The following is a 19,491-nucleotide window of genomic DNA, read 5'->3' as shown; positions in this document are numbered from 1 at the left end:
ATCTTTAGTATATTAAGATTATTTATCCTCTTTAATATACTAGTAATAAGTATATTTACTTTCTTTAATTAATTCCTTACGTATTAATCTATAAGTGCCTTTTACACTTACTTAATTATATACTTATATAGCTTCTAATTACCCTTTAGCTATACTTTACTAGCGTAGTAGTAATCTAGGATCTTATAGCCTATTAAGCTATATAAGTTATATCTACTGTTATATTAAATTTAGGCTATAGGCTTTTTTCTTACCTAATCTTTATTATTATTATTAGGCGCTATAGTTACTATAGTAACTAGGCTAAATACTCTGTATAAGGCTTTTATCTAAGGCTGCTCTAGCTCTACTATAATCCTTACCTATATAGTAGAGATTATGTTATATTAAAGTAACTTTCTTTTCTCTACCTATATTTAAAAAGGGCGTTTATTTAATTTAACTTATATTAATAATAAGGTATATCTTAACGCCTTTATTAATAGTAAGATCTATTTACTAAGTAAATCTACTAAATACTACTAGACTTAGATACCTTTAGAGATAGCCTCTTCTTATTTAGTTATCTACTTCTTTAATTCCTTTATATTTATAACCTTATAGTCTATTACTCTCTTTATAACTTTATTATACTTAGTAATAGTAATATCCTTTACCTTATAGAGGAGTATACTTACTTTAGCCTTAAGATTCTTTACTTACTTATATAGTAGCTTACTACTACTATAGCACTCTACTTTAAGCTTTAGATTAATAGTTAAATATATATAGTTAATAAGGTTATTAATATTCTTTTTAGCCTTTTCTTACTTATATAGGCAGTAGATATAGACCTTTTTATTATATTTAAGTTACTTAATACTTACGTTAGTAAGATAGGCTAGCTTAGTTACCTAGGCAGTAGAGGCTGCTTGTAGAGTCTAAGACTAGGTCTAGGCCGCTAAGTTACCTTAGGCCTATTAGTTAATTACCTCTTAAGTTATTAGATAGTTAGTAATATTTAGCTCCTTTAGCCTCTTATTAATAATATCCTTTATAGTTTTATAGTCTTTATTATTAGCGTTAGGGTTAATTACAGCCTATAGCTTATATCTATAGGCCTTTTACTTAAGCTCTATAATCTATAGGCACTAATTAGCTAGGCTGTTAAGGATAACATACTAAGTAGTTAATTTATTAGTTATTATAAATAATAAGGTGTATATTATATATATACTATATAACGCTTTAAATAATATTAATTAGTAACTTATAGATTAGACTATTAATTATTAAAGTATATACTTAGTAGTAATACCTTATCTTAATTAATTACTTTATTATATATATATCTATTACTATATTATATATCTATTATTAATTAGCCCTTTAGTAAAGGGTAAATGCCTGGATTATTATTTTCCCTTAATTTGAGTAGAGAAATCTATCTAGGAAATCACTAGTGCATTTGCGGCCAATTGCCCTATAAGCGACCGTGCATTTCTAGCCAATTAGCCCACTTTGACAGCTACTATAGGTATTTATAGTGGTGTAAGTAAGCCGCTAGGGTAAGTCACGTAATAGTAAATTACGTAACTATAGATTAGCTCTACTATTAAATAGTTAAATATCCTAATACTAGTAACTTTCTAAAGTAAAGGAAAATTACTATAAATAGCCTAAATACTACCTAGCAGCTAAAAAGTTTAAAAACGTAATAAAAATTAAAAGCCTAAAAGTATTTAATACTTTTTATTTATATAATCTGTTATATAGCTTAAGAAACTTATCTCTTTATACTAATCTAAACTATCCTATTTCTAACTAGTTATTCTAGTGCCTTATTAGGTAATAATTTAGTAAATCTACTAGTAGGATTATTATTACTTTATAATTATTATACTTTATAGACCTTATATTACTTATATAACTACTAGAGAGCTATAATATTAATTATAAGCTTTTTCTTTTTTATAGTCCTAAGCTTAATAAGGCACTTATAAAGTAAGTATAAGTTAGTATAGAGGATTATTAGTATATATAGTAGCTTAAGGTAGTTAGTAATTATTATAATAGTTATACTAAGTGTATAAGTAACGTTAGTACTAGTAACTATACTATAGATCTTAGAGGCTAGTATACTTTAGGTAACTTACTTATATTTTATTAAACTAAAGTAAATAATATTACTAGTTATAGTAAGTTTATTACTTATAGTAGTACTTATAAGTGCCTTATTAGTAAGAATAATAATAAATCCTAGCTATAAAGTAAAGTCTTTATTATTTATAAATAATTTATTTATAAAGATAAAAAGCTTTATAAATTTAAAGTTAAGTAGGTAAAATAATAGACTATAGTTAAGGTTATTTATTTACTATATAATATAATAGTTAAGTGCCTTAATCTTATTTATATTAAGTAATTAGTGTTATACTATAGTAAAGTAGTTAAAGCATACTTTAGGCTAGTAGACTAATATAATATATATACTATAGGCCTATTACTTAACATACTACTTAAGTGCTTATAGAGATTCTTTATTAATAGGTTAAAGTCTCTTACTTTAGCCTTTTTATTAGAAAAAAAGCTTCCCCTTGGTAGTTGGAGATCTTCCCCTCCTATTAAAGGTAATTGGGTTATTAATAGTAGGGATTTACTTCTCCTTAGTAGTATATATAGCCTTAGTAAGCTTATTAGCCTTATAAGTAGAGAAGGATTTATCTAAAAGGGTAATAGTATTATTAGTCTATATACTAATAATCCTAAAGTCTAGGCTCTTTTATATTAGTAATTAGTAAGTATAAATTAAAAGTTAAAGTCTTTATCTAGAGCTTTTCTTTATAGTAGTAACTATATATTACTTTACTAGTAAGTGCCTACCTCTATAATACTATATAATAGCTTTACTACTTATATAATAGTACCTTTTAGATAGAGGTCTTATATTTATAATAGAAGGTATATAAGAATTATATAATTTAATAAGGTAGTTAACTATATATACGCCTAAGTAATATTATATAACTAAAGTAAAAAATTATTATTATTATAAATAAGAGATAAGGTAAAGGTAAGAATAAGGCGCTAGCTAGCTTACTAGATTATAAGTAACTAGGTAAGAATTACTTTTTTACTATTATTAGTATATCTCTAGATAATAAGGTAGGATTTCTTATATAATTTTTTATTTTAGCCTTTTACCTTATTAATAATTTATAATTTAAATATTTATACTTTAGTATACTTATTCTTATTATATTAAATAAAGTAAAATACCTTATAAGTAATAAGCCCTTTAATTTTAGTAGTAGTTACTTACTTAAAGGGCTTCCTTAGGGTAGTAATAATACCTTTTTTCTATAGCTTAATTAATAACAGTTAGTTAGCTTCTTCTTTTATTAAAACGTATGCTATACTTATAGTAGTAAAGAAGGCAGTAGGCCTAATAGTAAAGCTAGTTTTATTAAAAAAATTAATATACCTTTATAAGCAGCTAGCTTTTTACTTTAGCTATAGGTATATAGTAATAGTAATACTATTATATATTTCTTTAGTAAGTAGAGGGATATTAGTAAGTAATAAGGCTACTATACTATTATTATTATTCTCCTTATTACCTTACCTACCTACCTTAAAGAGTAGCTATTATTACTTATTATAGGTATCTTTAAGGTATAGTTTAATAATAGTTAAATAAAAAGTTTATAGGCCTTAAGGGAGGTTAATAGTATAAGTAGTCCTATTACTAGTAATAAGGTAAAAGGGGCCTTACTAGCCCTTTTTCTTACACTAGATATAGACTATAAATTAAAGTAAAAAGGCTACTATTATAGTAGTATTTAGGCTGTTATATATAGTTACTACCTTATTAACTTACCTTTTTATATAGATTTAGTAAATAGCCTTTATTACTTTTTTTATTACTTTAGCTTTTTTAAGTAGGGTTAGTAAAGGTAGTAATAAGTTAGAGATTTATAAGTAGGCGCTAAAGACTAGTAGTATAGGTACTAGGCTATTTAGGCTAGCTATATTATTAATTACTTTAATAGCTAGCTAGAAGATAACCTTAGGTATATAGCTCTTACTATAAAGAATATTATATATATATTAAAGAGGTATATAGTATCTTTTAATCTTACTAATACTATTATAGGCTTTAATTAGTATTTCTTTAATATTAATATAAAGTAACCTTACTAACTACTTAAATTTACTAGTGTAAAAGTTTAGGTTAGTATTAGTAATAATCTAGTTAGGTAGGCTAAGGTAGACGTTAATTTAGTATATCTAAAGTGCCTCCTATATATACTCTATAGTAATATTTTTAAGTAAATAGGCTGCTTAAAAGGATATTATAGTATTAACTATATATAAGGCTAGGTAGTTACTATTAAGGTAGATAATATTAATAATAATCTTATAGTTAAAGTTATATTTATTATTATATAAAGTAAATTTAAAGTAACTAGGCGCCTTTATATTTATCTAGTAGTAGTAGTAGACCTTAGTTAATTTCTCTAAGGCTATAATCTTAACTTTATTACTAGATTATTAGAGGACGTAATAAAGCCTTTAGACTAATAGGTAGCTAAAGTAATAATAAATTTACTATAACTTATTATCTATAAGATAGTAGTAAGTAATACTTTACTTATATTAATTAAGTAGTATTTATATATAGCCCTATTTATAGATAGTAAGTATAATAGTGTTACCTTAGATTAGCTTATTAGTAAGGTTATTAAATTTAATACTATACTAATTTATATCTATAAGGTAAAGTAGAAATAAGGTATTTAATAATATTATATAAAAGGTTAGTATACTAAAGGGGGTTAGTACGTTAATTACCCCTTATAATTTAAAGTAGTTACTACTACTAAAGTTGATTTTTACTTTACTTACTTATAACTTATTTATAGCTAGATTTTCTTTTATTTAGTAGTAAAAAGTAAAATACTACTTATATCTAGCTATTAAATATTTAGCTACACTAGAGTTAGGTATAATACTATAAAATAAGATAAATAAATATTACTTATTAAAGGTAAAGACGTCTATATTAGGTAGCTTATTATTATATAGATTCTTATATAAGGAGTTATCCTTTATAAGAAAATAGGTTATAAATTAGTTATATAGTAATAAAAAGAGAGTAGGCCTATTAATAGTAAATAAGTTAAAAACGTTATTAATATATAAAACGTAGTGCCTAATTCTTTATCTTTATTACTCTTTATATAGTTACCTTCCTTATTTAAAGTAAATAGCTTATATCCCTTAAAGTTAGTTATAAAGTAGTTAAAGGCTTTAGGTAAAAAGTCTATTAGATACTACTTTTTATACTTATAGTATACTTATTACTTTTTATCTTTTAAGTACCTTATTAACTAATAGTTAGGCTTACTATATATATAGCACTTCTTTATAAATAATAATAAAAGTAAAGGAGGTACCTATTACTATAGATTACTATTAAAAGGGCGCTATAGTGTAAAGTTACTATAGCTATAGTTATGTTAGCTAAATTACTAGTAACTTTACTAGCTATTATAAGTATAGTTAGTCTAGTATTAATTATCTACTTCTTTAGTTAGGTATTAATATATAGGTTATTTAAATTATATTATATTACTAATTACTAATTAAAGCTAGCTATATATATATAAAGGTATAAGTAGTGTGCTACACCTGTTAATAGACTATTCTAGTATTACTAAAAGATTAATTAGTTTAGGCACTAAGTGCCTAAAATACACCACACATAGCCTTATAAAAGGTAACCAGGCTAACCCCTTATAATTACCCCCCTTCTAATACGACACGTCCTAAGTCGCTTTAGGCCTACGTGCACTAGCGCTAGTACCTATGCGCTAGAGCATAAGGTTATGTTAACCCTAAAGGCCCTAGGCAGCCTAGCGTCTAGTAACAGCTGCTAGACATTACCTCCCTGCACCTAGTCCCTCTAAGCCTAACGTAAGCTGCCCCTTATTTATGCCTAGCTAACTAATCTACTAATTAATGACCTTCTAGCCCCTTAAGGCCTACACTAAAGAGAGTCTTAACAGGTAGGATTTAAACCTAGCCCTTATTAACAGCTAGAAGACCTACTTAGTGCCTAAATAATTATAAAGGTATAAGTAGTGTGCTACGCTTGTTAATAGACTATTTTAGTATTACTAAAAGATTAATTAGTTTAGGCACTAAGTGCTTAAAATACACTATATATAGCCTTATAAAGGGTAACTAGGCTAACCCCTTATAATACACTAGTAAACGTTAAAGATAAATTAAAAAGGGTAAAGGAGCACTTTTTTATCTTATAGTAAGAGTTAAGTAATTAGTTATAAAGGGCTATATTAGATAAGGTACTAATCCTTATAACTATTCTTATAAAAGTAGTTACTCTCTTAATAAGTAACTTTAGGTATTTAGCCTTACTTTTATCTAGATTATTTAAGATAGTCCTTATTAAATTAGTTCTTTATAGCTTAGTAAGGTAGGCCTAAAAGGTCTTTTTATTCTTAAAATTACCTCTTATCTATATAACTATAGTAATAAAGTTAGTCTAGTTATAGAGATAGTTAGTATAGTATTTGATAGCCTTACCTTTAAGTATAATAAAGAAGGCGCTTATAAAGTGCTCTTACTAGATCCTAGCCTTTATATAGTAGTTATAAAAAATTATAAGCTTTAATTTAAGTAACTTATATACCTCTTTACTATACTTTATCTTATTAAGGTATAATTTAATAAGGTTAGTAAGCTAGTAAGTTATAAGTAAGGTAGTAGTAACTAGTATAACTAATAAGTAAAAGTAAGTATTACTTACTTACTTAAATAGTAAAGAAATAAAATTTAGGTTATTATATAATAAGGCTAGATTAATAGGCCTTTATTAACCTTTTCTAGACTTAAGTAACTTATACTAAGGAGGTAATAATATAGGAGGGGCTTAGTTAATCTTATATTAATATTATTTTCTAGTAGTAGGTCTATATATCTATATAAAGTAGGTTTATATCTTTAAGTAAACTCCTACTTCTTTTTTTTCTCTTATATCCTTAAGCGTCTACACCTTTAGATTATTAGCCTTAAGGGTATAGTAAATTTATTTAGTAATAGTTAGTAACTTTACTATTAATACCTATATACCTCTATATATTAAGTAGTCTCTAAATTTAATAATAGTTTTATAGGTAGTATTTTTAAAAGTATTAAGTAACTATTCTTTAAAGTCTTTAGTAGTATATCTTTATAGCTATTAACTATATAGCTATATAAAGCTATATTATATTATTTAGAGTATAATAATAGTGCTTAAGGCGTTATATTACTTAACTTAGGTAAGGCTATTAAGAATATTAGCTAAATTAGTTATACCTTATAGTTATATAATAATAAAGGGCTAGCTACGCTTTAAGATAGAATATAGATCCTTAATATCCTATAGATAGATATACTTTTCTACCCTAGCTAGCGCCTATAGTTTACTTTACTTTTTACTTAGTCCTTCCTCTACTATTATTACCCTTTATTAGCCTTACTAACCTTTTAAATATAAGTACTTACTTCTTACTTATAGGGTTAGAAGTAAATCTATACGTTAGAGAAATTACTACTATTAGTATAGATAATAATAAAATAAGTAAATAAATAATATAATATAAAGAGGTATAGGTAAGAGATAAGGTAAATAAAAAAAAATTAATAAATAAATAAATAGTAGTAAATAGCTTTAGGGAGGCCTTACGCTTTAGTAACGTAAAGAGATAGCTCTAGGGAGGCCTTATAGTAGATCTTACTACCTCTAAAAGGAGACATATATAGACCTTACTTTTTAGTAAGTAGGATACTATAGTTAAAGATTTTTAAAGAAAAAAAAGTAAAAAGTTAAGGTTATATACCTTACTTAAAAGTAAATAATAAGTAGTTTTCTTAAATTAATTAGAATAGTAAAGTTAAGTAAAAGTTATATTAGTTACTAATAACTATACCTTACTTAAAAAAAAAGAGAAAGTAAAGAAGATAGTATAGTTATTAATAAGTATTTAAAGAATAAAAAAAAGTAAGTAAATTAAAGTAATATAAGTAATTTTTACTTTTTTTACCTTACTTAAAGAATAAAAAAAGGTATACTTACTAAAAGTAACACTTAGCTACTAATTATTTAGTTAAGGAAAAAAGTTATAATTACTATAAGCTACACCTAGCTAATAATATAATATTAAAAGTATATAAAGGTAAGATTAGTAAAAGCTATTTACTTATAAATACTATATTAAAAGTAGATTACTTAGGTAGTTCTTACTTAATTACTTTATAGCTAGTCCTACTAGTAAGATCTTATTTAGATAAGAACTTATAAAAGTTTATTTACTTATAATCTTATATAGGCTATTACTACTATAGTAAGATAAAAACTTAGTAAGATAAAAATCTTAATAATTAGAAAAAAAAAGTTAAAAAATAAAAAAAAAAAACTTAAAAAAACTTAAGTATAAAAAAAAATAATTATACTAAATACTATAAAGGTTATTAGTAAGTAAGTAGTATATAAAAAAAAGACTTCTTTAAAAGTAATAAAGTTAATAATAGTAATAGTAGTTATTATATAGTAAACATAAGGCTTAAAAGGTTATTTACTAAGTATTATAAAATCTTAGGTACTAATAATCTTTAGGCTAGGTAGCACTTTAATACTTTAATTTAAGCTACTATAGTAAGTAAAGTATTATAGCCTCTTCTAATAATCCTTACTAATCTATAGTAGTAGTAACTATAAAGTTAACTACTAATTAGTATTAGTATTATAAGGATTATAATTAAGGTAGCTATAATAGTATTAATTAACTATTAGTAGCTAGGTAAAGATAATAATTAAGGGAAAAAGAAGAGGTTACTGCTATAGGTATTTGTGGTAGTGTAAGTGAGCCGCCAGGGTAAGTCACGTGATAGTAAATCACGTGACCATGGATCGGCTCCACTATTGAACAGTTGAATATCCCGACAGGCATATTAACAGTTGATGGTTGATGTTCTGCATCACCCTTGCAGGGATAAAATGCGCTTCATTGGGACCCGTTTCGTCGTTGCTGCCTGCGGCCAAGTGGTAGGCAGCCAACGTCTCAATAGTTTGCGTATTTGGCCAACAGGACTGGACGTGAGACTGATGGCGAGGAACATGCCCACCGCCATGGTGCTGCATGATATTCAGCAAGTAGTCGGGTGAAAAGGTGATACAGCTGGTGATTCAAGTTATACTATTGCCATCATCGTGTACAGCACTCAAGTATATGATACCCCTTTCAGTGCACCAGATGCACCATGTCACTTGACTTGGACTCTATTCTTCATCCGCCGCAAGCTTATCAGGGCTCGTCTCACACGAAAGTCCTTTCATTGGCCCCTTTGTAGAAGCCGATCAATAGATGCCTGGGAAATTCGTCGACAATGAGGCGAGAGGCAGCATTGAGGTGTAGAATCACCACTCCATTCGAGCGCAATGATTTTGCGATGATAGCCAAGTGTTCCGGTTGGCCATAGCTGATACGCTCATGCGGTTCATTGCAGAGGTCATTCTAAAGTCTCTCATCGGAAAAGGCTCAGGATCGATGTTCAACCGCAAATGATTGTCCTTGATAAGCACAAGCGCTCACCTACTGAGGCCGACGCTATTGGTTCCCCCGACCTGACTGGATTTATCAATCAATAATAGCTAGCGACTCTGTCGCTGCAAAGACCCCGCTTCTTCAATTTTCAGCTTCCCAATCGTTTCCAGCATCTTGGGCATCAACCTCCCGCCGACTTGCTTGAACATATACACGGACCGATATTTTGCCATGTTGTGTAGAGTATGCGTCGATGCCCTTCAGCACCGCAAGGGATGGTACCAGGACGACGATGTCGCGGACCCGCACGTCTTGCTGGCGCATCACAAATCGGCCGCTAGCCTGAAGATGTCCGCCCACGATGCCTGTGAAGTATGCTATCCATTCTGGTCTCTGATCAACGAAAGCAGTCGGTCTAGCATGGAAAAGTTTGATCACGAGTGGTCATCTCGGCACCAAGCGGCCGAAACCTCCAGGACGCCGGGGCAGCCCCTTGACGATCTCACCGGCCTTGTAACGATATGCGCCATCGTCAACATCGGTCAAGAATCCGACGTGAAATATACTGGCATAGACCTAGTAATCTCTATAGCTTTGGAGTCGGATTACCGGGATGAAATCCCAATGCTGGACGACATCTCCGGGACATACGTGGTGTTGAGAGGCCCTGGTTCGTCACCGTTATAATACGATTACTGCCGCAATCACCGAGTATTCTAACAGTCAAGTGTACTAGAAAGAGAAATGGAGAAAATGACGCCATTTTCAAGCAAGAATACAGCCTCCGAGGAATCGTGGAGTAAAGCCACAAATTGGATCCGACAATGCATCTCCAGTCACCTTGCTTGCAATGTTGAGGAGAATGCTGGGTCATGGCGTCCCACTCGCCTGCTAGATCTAGCTTACCCTACCTTGACCTCAGATCTGTTCCGCATCGTGGTGACTTCGGAGCTCGACCTCGACTCAGACGAGCGATACACGACGTTAAGTCACTGCTGGGGCTCCGCCCAGTTTCTCCAACTGAAGAAGTCCACGTACGACGAATTGTGTAAAGGTGTCAAGCTAGACAAACTGCCAAAGACTTTCCAAGAGGCCATCCAAGTCACCCGACGGCTCGGCGTCAGATTTCTCTGGATTGATTCACTCTGCATCTTACAAGACCGAGACGATCTATCTGACTGGTTGGTCGAGGCGGCGCAGATGCATAAGGTGTACTCGCATTCCTTCTGCAACATTTCTGCTGCAGGAGCCCATGACAGCTCCAAAGGTCTCTTTTTTGACAGAGATCCGCGCATAAGCCATACAGCCGACGTTCGAATCTGTATCGAAGGACTTGGTCTTCCGCCTGGGAGCGGCTACATGGACTGCAGCATTTTGAATTTGCTCTTTTGGAGCAATAACATCGGCCAGTCTCCCCTAAACACACGCGGATGGGTCCTGCAGGAACGCCTGCTTTCTCCTCGAGTTCTGCACTTCGCCAGAGACCAGCTGTACTGGGAATGCAGGGAGCACACGGCCGCTGAGTGTTACCCAGAGTCACTTCCCACGCCGTTACGCAACGGCGTCCACGCGAACTTCAAGAAGCTCGACCCATTCTCGCGGAGCCCACTATTGGAGGCGTCAGGGGACACTCTCAATGATCCCATGTTTTATCATTCCGTCTGGAACTCGGTTGCACAGGAGTATTCAAATACCCGCTTGACCAAGAGTTCAGATAAGCTGATTGCTTTATCTGGTGTCGCAAAGCATTTCGCGACGCGGATCAACGATGTTTACGTCGTGGGCATGTGGCGCAGGTACTTGGCAAGCAGCCTGCTGTGGGAGGTGGAGAAGGAAGCTCAAAGTGACGGGTCGCCGTCCATGCGGCCGGATACTTATCGAGCCCCGTCCTTTTCGTGGCTCTCTGTGGACGGCGCAATTTCGACCGCGCAGCCAACGGATACCAATCTACTCATTGAAGTGGTTGACTTTCATTTAGACTACGTATCAGTGGATAGGACGGGCCTGGTGGAAGGTGGATATATCAACCTCAGAGGCCAGGTCAAACCCTTTGAAATGGCTGTCAAGTACATTCTTCGACTCCAGCAACTATTCATAATGGTTGATGGTATCATCGTCAGAGATCCCAAGAAACAAGATTGGGAAAACGGGCCGCTTGTGCACCTGGATGTTGGTCAAGCAAGCTTCGATGACGAGAACGATAAGAAAACGCTCTACTACATGCCAGCTCAGAAACAGAAAACCCCTGAGAATCATGTGTCGTACCTGCTGCTGGTAGCTCTGGATACAAGCAGATCTACGTACAGGAGGATTGGGGTGGCCGTCACGGCCGAGGCTGCTGAGATTGAGGTCCTCAATAGACCAACTTCAAACCAGGATTATCATTCAGGAACAGAATCTAAGGCAAACTGCGATGTTCGAACGATTAGGATAATCTAGTTTTGTATATCACCGGCGAGGACTTAAACTGGGAACTAGTATTTCCCCCATCCTTTGTTCATTTCTATATAGTAGTCTCTGATTAAAATCATAGAATGGGGACTCGCCTCAATTTATTTAGCATTTTTTCAGCTGCAAATATCAGGGGAGGATAGTGTATAAATCTCTGGTGGCCTGGCCTGTCACCCTGAAAGGGTTCATATGAGCTATAATTTGGCTGAGAATGCAAGAATTTCTGGAGTCTTCGGCAAAGTCCCAGATAAGTTGCAATTAAACAGTTAGGAGACATTCTGAGTTGATATTTCAACTCGTTGACTCTGGTACTCATGCCTTATAAAACGAGCCCTACTGTAATAGTGGCTTCTTTTCTCTAAGACTCATCGTCGTTGATTCATCTACAAGACCAATGCGCATTTAATATTTAGCAGTTTATATACGCAACTGCTGTTTTTCTTCCCCTTAGGTTTGCAACCGTACTCTGTAGTTTAAGCAGACCACCCTCACGTTCTGCCTTTAGTTATATGTTTGAACTCGCAGTTCGGATGCCCCTTTCGGCTTGCCCGCTACTCGTTCTTGTAATGAATGGTTTACTCAAGTATCAGTATTTGAAGACAGTCTCCATAGGTCTGTGGGAAGATTTTAGACCAGACGGAAACGATCAAAAGGGAAAACAGAGTAATTTCATGGAACCCATCGCGCTCAATTCAACAAACCCTATCAGCCCTCAATCATATAAAACAAGAATCAGCAACAGAAGTGAAATGCGAAAATGTAATCACGTGGAAGTAGCAGCTAGCCAAGCCAAAGTCCTAAGCACTACCACAGGGGTGGAGGATAACAGAGATTCAAGCCTTTAGAATCGCCGTAGCTCTTTAGGGGTAGGAGTAGCGCACCTGTGGTCTAAACAAATAATTCTATTACACAAGATAACCCTGCTACGCCGAAATCTTCAGACCCATGGTTCAACAAGTTCAAAGCCATCATTGCGGATGTGGTCGGCATTTGTACCGCCAGTGGCTATGTTGTTTGGTGGAGCACAGCCGGAGTCTACATACAAGGTCCACTGGGATTCAAGCTAGCTGCTAGGCTTTTCTACGGCGGCATCGCAGCAGGATCAGCCGCAACAGGACTTTACATGGAGCTGCCGGAGGGGCGGGGGTCTACCTCGTTCCGTGGGGGCGCATCTTTGCCTTGTTGAAAAAGGCGCTTAAGTCCATCTGGGAGACCATCAAGGATATTGTGGTTTGGATTTAAGACAGGATAAAATACATGGCGGTTAGTGTTCGCTCGTGGTTTATGGGATGAGTGCATCCGGTTTTCTTGCGGTTTCGGGGTTACGGCAAATGTTCCTGTCACAAAGGATACGGTATCATTACACAACACTTATTGCATTTTTACTAGCTGTCATCAACTCAAAACGACATGTACGACTTGAATAAAGCAGCGTAAAATCAATTCTGTGATGACAAGAGTGGAACCATAGAACCGTAGTTGTCACTGCTACAACTCCACGTAAGTACCGTCATGACACGTTCATATTAGTGCGCTCCGCATGTTTAGTCTTAACTTATCTGACCTTTAGATACTATGCCTCTCTATATATTCAATTCACCGACGGCGACGGGCTTGCAGCAATGCTGAGTAGGTACTTTGCATGTAGGAATAGAACCAACATACGTTCATTTCGTCCCAGGTGTGCGAAGGTTTCGGTAATACGGGTATGGTACGTGTGATGTTTAGGATATGGAGTAATTGAAGCCCTTCTTATGAGTTGATAGAAGTTCCTTTAACTTTTACTACTTCAGCCTCCGGGCTTGAGTGTCTTAGTTCGCAGTCTATCGCACAAGCCAGGACGTTCGATTCCGCATGGCGTAAATAAGTTTTGGAAAATTGCAGAGAGAGATCAAGTTGTCTGTTCGGTAGACTCAATCAACACAAAAATTGCTTGTAATCCGAAGGGAAAAGCCAGTTTCAATGATTGGGAAAAGCTAGTTGTATAGCAATTGTCTCGCCGTCAATCGGATACATGCACAGAATTCTTTAGTAAATGGAAAATAATTCTATTTGAAGTGAAAAATAACTTTCGGAGAGATAGCTTCTGGGATTGGGATCTCGAGACAAACTAGGTTTGCATATTGGTAGTTAAACATGTGCGGTCAGCTAAACCACTTTCGAAGAGTATAGACTGTATGCGTCTCTACCCAGTGTTCCCCAAAAGTTGACTCTTTCTAGTCATTCCTCCACGTCACTAGGAGAACCAACTAGAAGAAGACGTGAGACTGGGATTGGAAGGTTACAGGTAACTCTTGCCATATTCATTATAGCTATAGCAAGGCTCCTTCCTTTTGAATGTCTGCTTCTAACTACCTAGAAAACACTCATTACTATCGCCATACATCCCCTATTTCTCTTCCTCACATCCCATTCACGCTGCTTATTGCCAACCCATTTCAGCAAGATAAACGACTTGCTGTCCTGGACATCATTCTCAGTTTACAGCAAGTCTCTCTAGATATCTATTCCATCTGTCCTAATATCTACGACGTTTCACCTTCCTCTTGATTGCTTTCCTGCCTTCCTTTTACCCTATTCAGAAGAGGTATAAAAGCCTTTTCCTGCTCTCCGTCACACTCGTTTCCTTTTCTCTTCCTTCAAAACAACATCCAGTTTCATTCATCATTGACCCAACCCTTCATCTCTGACAGAAGCCCCAGCCCCAGTGCACCAACTCCTCCGTCAAGTACACTTTGCTTTTGGTGGCCCTACTGATCATATGAGCTTTAAGTACTACCAAAGGCATCCTTTCTCATAGACTTGGTTCCTTCCTTTCAACGAACCTTATATTCCTTCCTGAATCTTGAAATCCTTCCCGCCATCTCGCTCTTACCTTGCCATTCTTCTCTCTTTATAAACCCGACTTCTGCGAAACTAACTAATCAACGAGTACGCAGGCCTTCACACTTTTCTCTTCAACAATGACCGGTAGACAGCCAACACGTAACCAAATCCAGCCTGACTGGCAGCCACTTGCCGAGCGAACAACAATGGCCAAGAAGAATGCAGTCGCCATCAAGAAAGAGCCCTACGACAGCCCCAGTTCTTCCGTCCAGGCGGTTCCCGAGACCATGAAGGAAGTACAGGTGGAGACCCGCTTCAGAGCAATCAGTGACCTCCACTACCTCGATGACACCGTCGTCTTGGAGCGAGCAGTCGGGGCAGGCATGCAATTGACCCGCGAACTTGCGCCATCGGTCAACCAGCTAGCTTCGATGAACCAACTGTCAACTGCTCGGAAGGACGATGGACTTCGGTGGAAGGAGAGCATCGAGGAGATTATAGCCATGGGAAAACCGACCCGGACCACGATCGGAGTCGTCGGTGCCACGGGATCTGGCAAGAGCTCGTTGGTGAACGCCCTTCTCGACGAAGAGAAGTAATTGTCTTTCTGTCCTTTACTGACGTATCTGCTGACATCACTCAGACTGCTGCCCACTAGCGGCGCCAGAGCTTGCACCGCATGGATCACCGAAGTCTCCTACAATTACAGTGACGACGAAAGCAAGGCCTACAGGGCGGAAATCGAGTTCGTGACAGGAGAAGAGTGGCAGCGAGAGATGGGTCCCTGGCTCCAGTCTATGAAGGATGAAATCGCTTCCGGATCGCCTGATTACTCGAGCGCCAACACCGAGGCTGGGATGATGCTCTCGAGACTCACGGCCGTCTATCCCAGCGTCACGAAGGAGACGATTGCAACATATGACTGTAACGCCTTGATGGAGAACACCGAAGTCCAAAAGATACTCGGCAGAATTATCAGCCTCGCCGACGTCTCCGCCAAGGGCCTTTCCGATCAGATGCAACCTTATATGGGCAGGAAGGTAGAATCGAAAGAGGGGACTGATATGAACCCTTGGCCCTTGATCAAGGTGGTACGAGTCTTCGTGAAAGCCGCGGCTCTCTCAACCGGAGCTGTTATTGTCGATCTGGTACGTTAAGCCTCTTTCCGCCTCGTAGCTTGACTGGCACTGACTTATCTTCCGAGCCCGGAATCCATGATTCGAACGCCGCGCGAGCGGCAGTCTCAACAAACTACATGAAGGATTGCTCCAGCATCTGGATTGTCGCTCCGATAGTAAGAGCCGTGGACGATAAATCCGCCAGAGACTTGTTGGGGGAGTCGTTCCGACACCAGTTGCTCCTGGACAACAAATTCTCAGCCATCAGCTTCATATGCTCCAAGACCGATGACATCAACGTGGACGAGATAGCTGGCGAACTGGCCTTAACTGCTGACATCGAACAGGACCGTTTCAAGATTGCTTCCCTCGCCGACGAGATCCCGGCTCTGGAAGAGGAACTGAAAGCACTCAGAGAACAGAAACGCAACGACGCAGACATACTAGATGAGTGCCGTGACCAGTTGGATGACTGGGAGAACGCTTTACGTCAGGTGCAAGAAGGCCAACCCCTTGGTGTGGCGGTGGGAAATCTGGCCAAGAGAAAGCGTGCCTCTGACAATGACAGCGTTGTGTCCTCTGCTGTTGACACAAGCATCGGTAGCAACCCTTCGAACAAGGTCCAAATTGAGGAATACGTAAATACCCTGAGGCGCCAGGCCCAAGACCTCCGCGAACGATGCCGAAAGTCGACAGCGGCAGCCAAGGAGCACGAGGAGAAGCTGGATTCCAAAGTGCAGGAGAAGAAGTCGCTCCAGTGCTTCACCAAGGGTTCTTGCATCAGAAAGCGGAACTCGACATGTACGCAGAGTATCAAACAGGACTTTGCGGATGGCCGCAAGGAGTAAGTCGGGTCCGTGATGGTCCCCCAGGACATGGCTAATTGAGAGTGATCAGACTCGAAAAAGAGAGCGCCTCGGACGAGAATGATGCGTTTTTCAAAGACGAAAAGCATACGCCAGACTACGAGAAGATTAAGGCTGACCTGCCCGTGTTCTGTATCAGCAGCCGGACTTACCAGAAGCTCAACGGCATGATGCGGAACGAGGACATCAGCACGAGCGGCTACAGAGACGCCGACGACACGGGCATACCCAGCCTCCAGGCCCACGCGCAGAAGCTCACAGAGTCTGGCAGAAACGCGCGGTGTCGATATATCCTCACCAAGCTGCACGCCCTGCTCACGTCCATCGCGTGCTGGGTGACAGGCACCGACCTCGAACGAGCAGGCTTCGACGCCAAGAAAGTCGAGGAACATCTCACAACAGAGACCAAGAAGCTCCAAACGGTAAGAAGCATTGTTGAGAGTGGTGAAAAAGATGGGAGGGGGCCGCGGCTTGGTAGCTAACTCGTTGTTCAGAACTGGAGAATCACTCGGGAGACTTTCTGCCGGCACCTCAACGACATTCTGCAGGAGTACGTCTATGGCAGGGAAGACGCCATCATTGCCAAGGCGGAAAAGAATGCGCCACGCCTTGCTGCCGGCTGGTTCGAGACCCCCAAAGCCGGAGGGTTCGCTCTCCAGACGCTCAGGGCGATTTGCAGAAAGAATGGCGTTCACAATGCCCGTGGCCGTCCTACCATCATCTTGCATGATCAGCTCGCCGGGCCCATACAATCTGGCATGACCCGAGATTGGGCGGCCGCCTTCGAGCGCGCCATACCACTCATCATCCAGGACCTTGTCGGCGGGCTCACGAACCATCAGGACAACTTCCACCGCGCCATTGAGGGACGGTACAAGTCCAACGGTAGCATGGCCATGGCCCTTGACCTTCTCAACAACATCAACTCGGCGTCCAAGGGGATTCCTGCGAGTCTCATGATGACGCTCCTCGGCACCATCAACGCGAGGAAGGACAATGCCTCTCACGCCATGCTTCCCCCGATCGCGGATGCCATGGACCCGGTTTACAGCAAGTGTCTACAAGTGCAAGGTAAGTGGGGCTGGGTCGGTGACCGAACATTAGTGGCATGTTGCTGACATTAGTTTCCGACAGGCAGTGGGAGCAAGACCGCCATTGAGTCGCTGATCAAGCAACACATCGAAGACATCAAGAGGACGGTCTTCCGCACGTCTGTTGGTGAAATGCACCATCGTCTCCGGAAGATGGAAACACTCGCCGCAAGCTGGCTGGAGTCTGAAGTGAACAAAATGATTGACGGCATCTTCCGAGATTACTCAAACGCTCTGCTGCCCAGCAACCAGGGCGTCAAGCAGTTGCCCGAAGAACTCGAGCTCAAGAAACAGCTGACCCCCATACTCAACAGCGCGGCAGCTAGGTTCCCAAAGGAAGAGTAAACAGCAAGCAGCCTTGGTGGTGGACAGTTGGATGGTTTCTCTTGGGGGGATTGGTTCCGCAAGGGCCGCGTTGCTCTTTGCCTTTGCTTTCTTTTACATTGCGTTTGGTTTATCCTCATCAGGTTACAAAAACTCCCGGGGTGCAAAGCTGCACATGGCCGAATTCTATTTTTGGGAGCACCATTTACACCATGCCTACACCAGCCGTAACAAAACGGCGATGTGATGCAAGGCCAGATGCGGAATCAAACATAGACAGTACGTAGACCATGGATGGATAGACAGCAGATCAGCTCTGCTCTAGCGTTGCTTTTTTATTACATGCGAATTGAGATTTGGTTTAGCACTTGACGGACTCGTTTGACAGTATTTATGCAATATGGCCCGCCAAACATGGCGGTATGTGACAACTGCACTGCAGCGTTAGTTAGACTGGTCGATAAAAAGAAAAAATAGATGAACCCGGAGAGTGGCTTTGCCAATCGCGGTGAGGATTTGAGCCTCACGCGGGGGTCGAACCCGCAACCTTGAGATTAAGAGTCTCACGCTCTACCGATTGAGCTAGCAAGGCGGGTCTTGTCTGGTGATGGTGTCACATTGTTGTGAAAATATGAATGCCACAAAGAGCTGGCCACGCTCTTTATGCAGAGCTTCCGGCTCTCTACGAGCAAAAAGAAGATGGCTAAACGATTACCACTTGAAATTTCCATGCTCTCAGCTCCTCCTGATTCAATTGGAGAATTGTGGGAGGACAGACAAAAGAAGGTGGCTTGATGTCAGGGCGGCTGAGCTGCGGCATGCACCTGTCCAACTGCCTCTCTTGTGACTAGTAGCCAAGAACTAACTAACCAGACCGTCCAACAAAATACACTTCTTGAAATTACATGTGGAAATACACTTACAGTATATTATATATCCAATAAAGTGACAGAGTTGGTCTCAGTGCCGTTTTTGTAGGCCTTTAGGTCTAGGTAATGTGCGAGACACAAGGGGCGCCCCGGATACGTACCTCAATGCCAGAGACACAAGAATGGGTGATTACATAGCACACACATTTTATCCCCCTAGGCCGGATCCCACTCCGGAGCTGGGCCAGTAAAGACACGTGACCTGAGCCACGTCCCCTGAGCCACGTCCCCTCACCTTTCTTCTCGACCTTGGTACTTTACCAGACCAAAATGATTTTGTGATGAACCGCCGC

At 38.2% G+C, this 19,491-nt stretch overlaps 2 protein-coding genes and 1 non-coding gene across 3 annotated transcripts; 2 read left to right on the top strand and 1 right to left on the bottom strand.

Annotated features, from left to right (window-relative positions):
• Positions 1 to 9,941: 9,941 nt before the first annotated feature.
• GLRG_09251 (heterokaryon incompatibility protein) lies at positions 9,942 to 12,032 on the top strand (the record flags this gene model as incomplete). The annotated part of the gene is made up of 2 exons (XM_008099936.1): positions 9,942 to 10,263; positions 10,330 to 12,032. 2 exons carry the CDS (start codon positions 9,942 to 9,944, stop codon positions 12,030 to 12,032), a joined length of 2,025 nt encoding a protein of 674 aa, XP_008098127.1.
• Positions 12,033 to 15,076: 3,044 nt separating this feature from the next.
• On the top strand, positions 15,077 to 18,290 carry GLRG_09250 (tat pathway signal sequence; the record flags this gene model as incomplete). Its single annotated transcript, XM_008099935.1, has 6 exons — positions 15,077 to 15,465; positions 15,514 to 16,018; positions 16,075 to 16,832; positions 16,886 to 17,276; positions 17,349 to 17,925; positions 17,989 to 18,290. 6 exons carry the CDS (start codon positions 15,077 to 15,079, stop codon positions 18,288 to 18,290), a joined length of 2,922 nt encoding a protein of 973 aa, XP_008098126.1.
• A 498-nt stretch (positions 18,291 to 18,788) lies between these two features.
• GLRG_13226 lies at positions 18,789 to 18,861 on the bottom strand. The gene has a single exon. It is a non-coding gene; the product is annotated as a tRNA-Lys (tRNA).
• Between the last annotated feature and the right edge of the window lie 630 nt (positions 18,862 to 19,491).

This window comes from Colletotrichum graminicola (assembly GCF_000149035.1).
Source record: "Colletotrichum graminicola M1.001 genomic scaffold supercont1.46, whole genome shotgun sequence".
Classification (NCBI taxonomy): Eukaryota; Fungi; Ascomycota; class Sordariomycetes; order Glomerellales; family Glomerellaceae; genus Colletotrichum; species Colletotrichum graminicola.
This window is presented reverse-complemented; position numbering and strand designations above follow the sequence as displayed.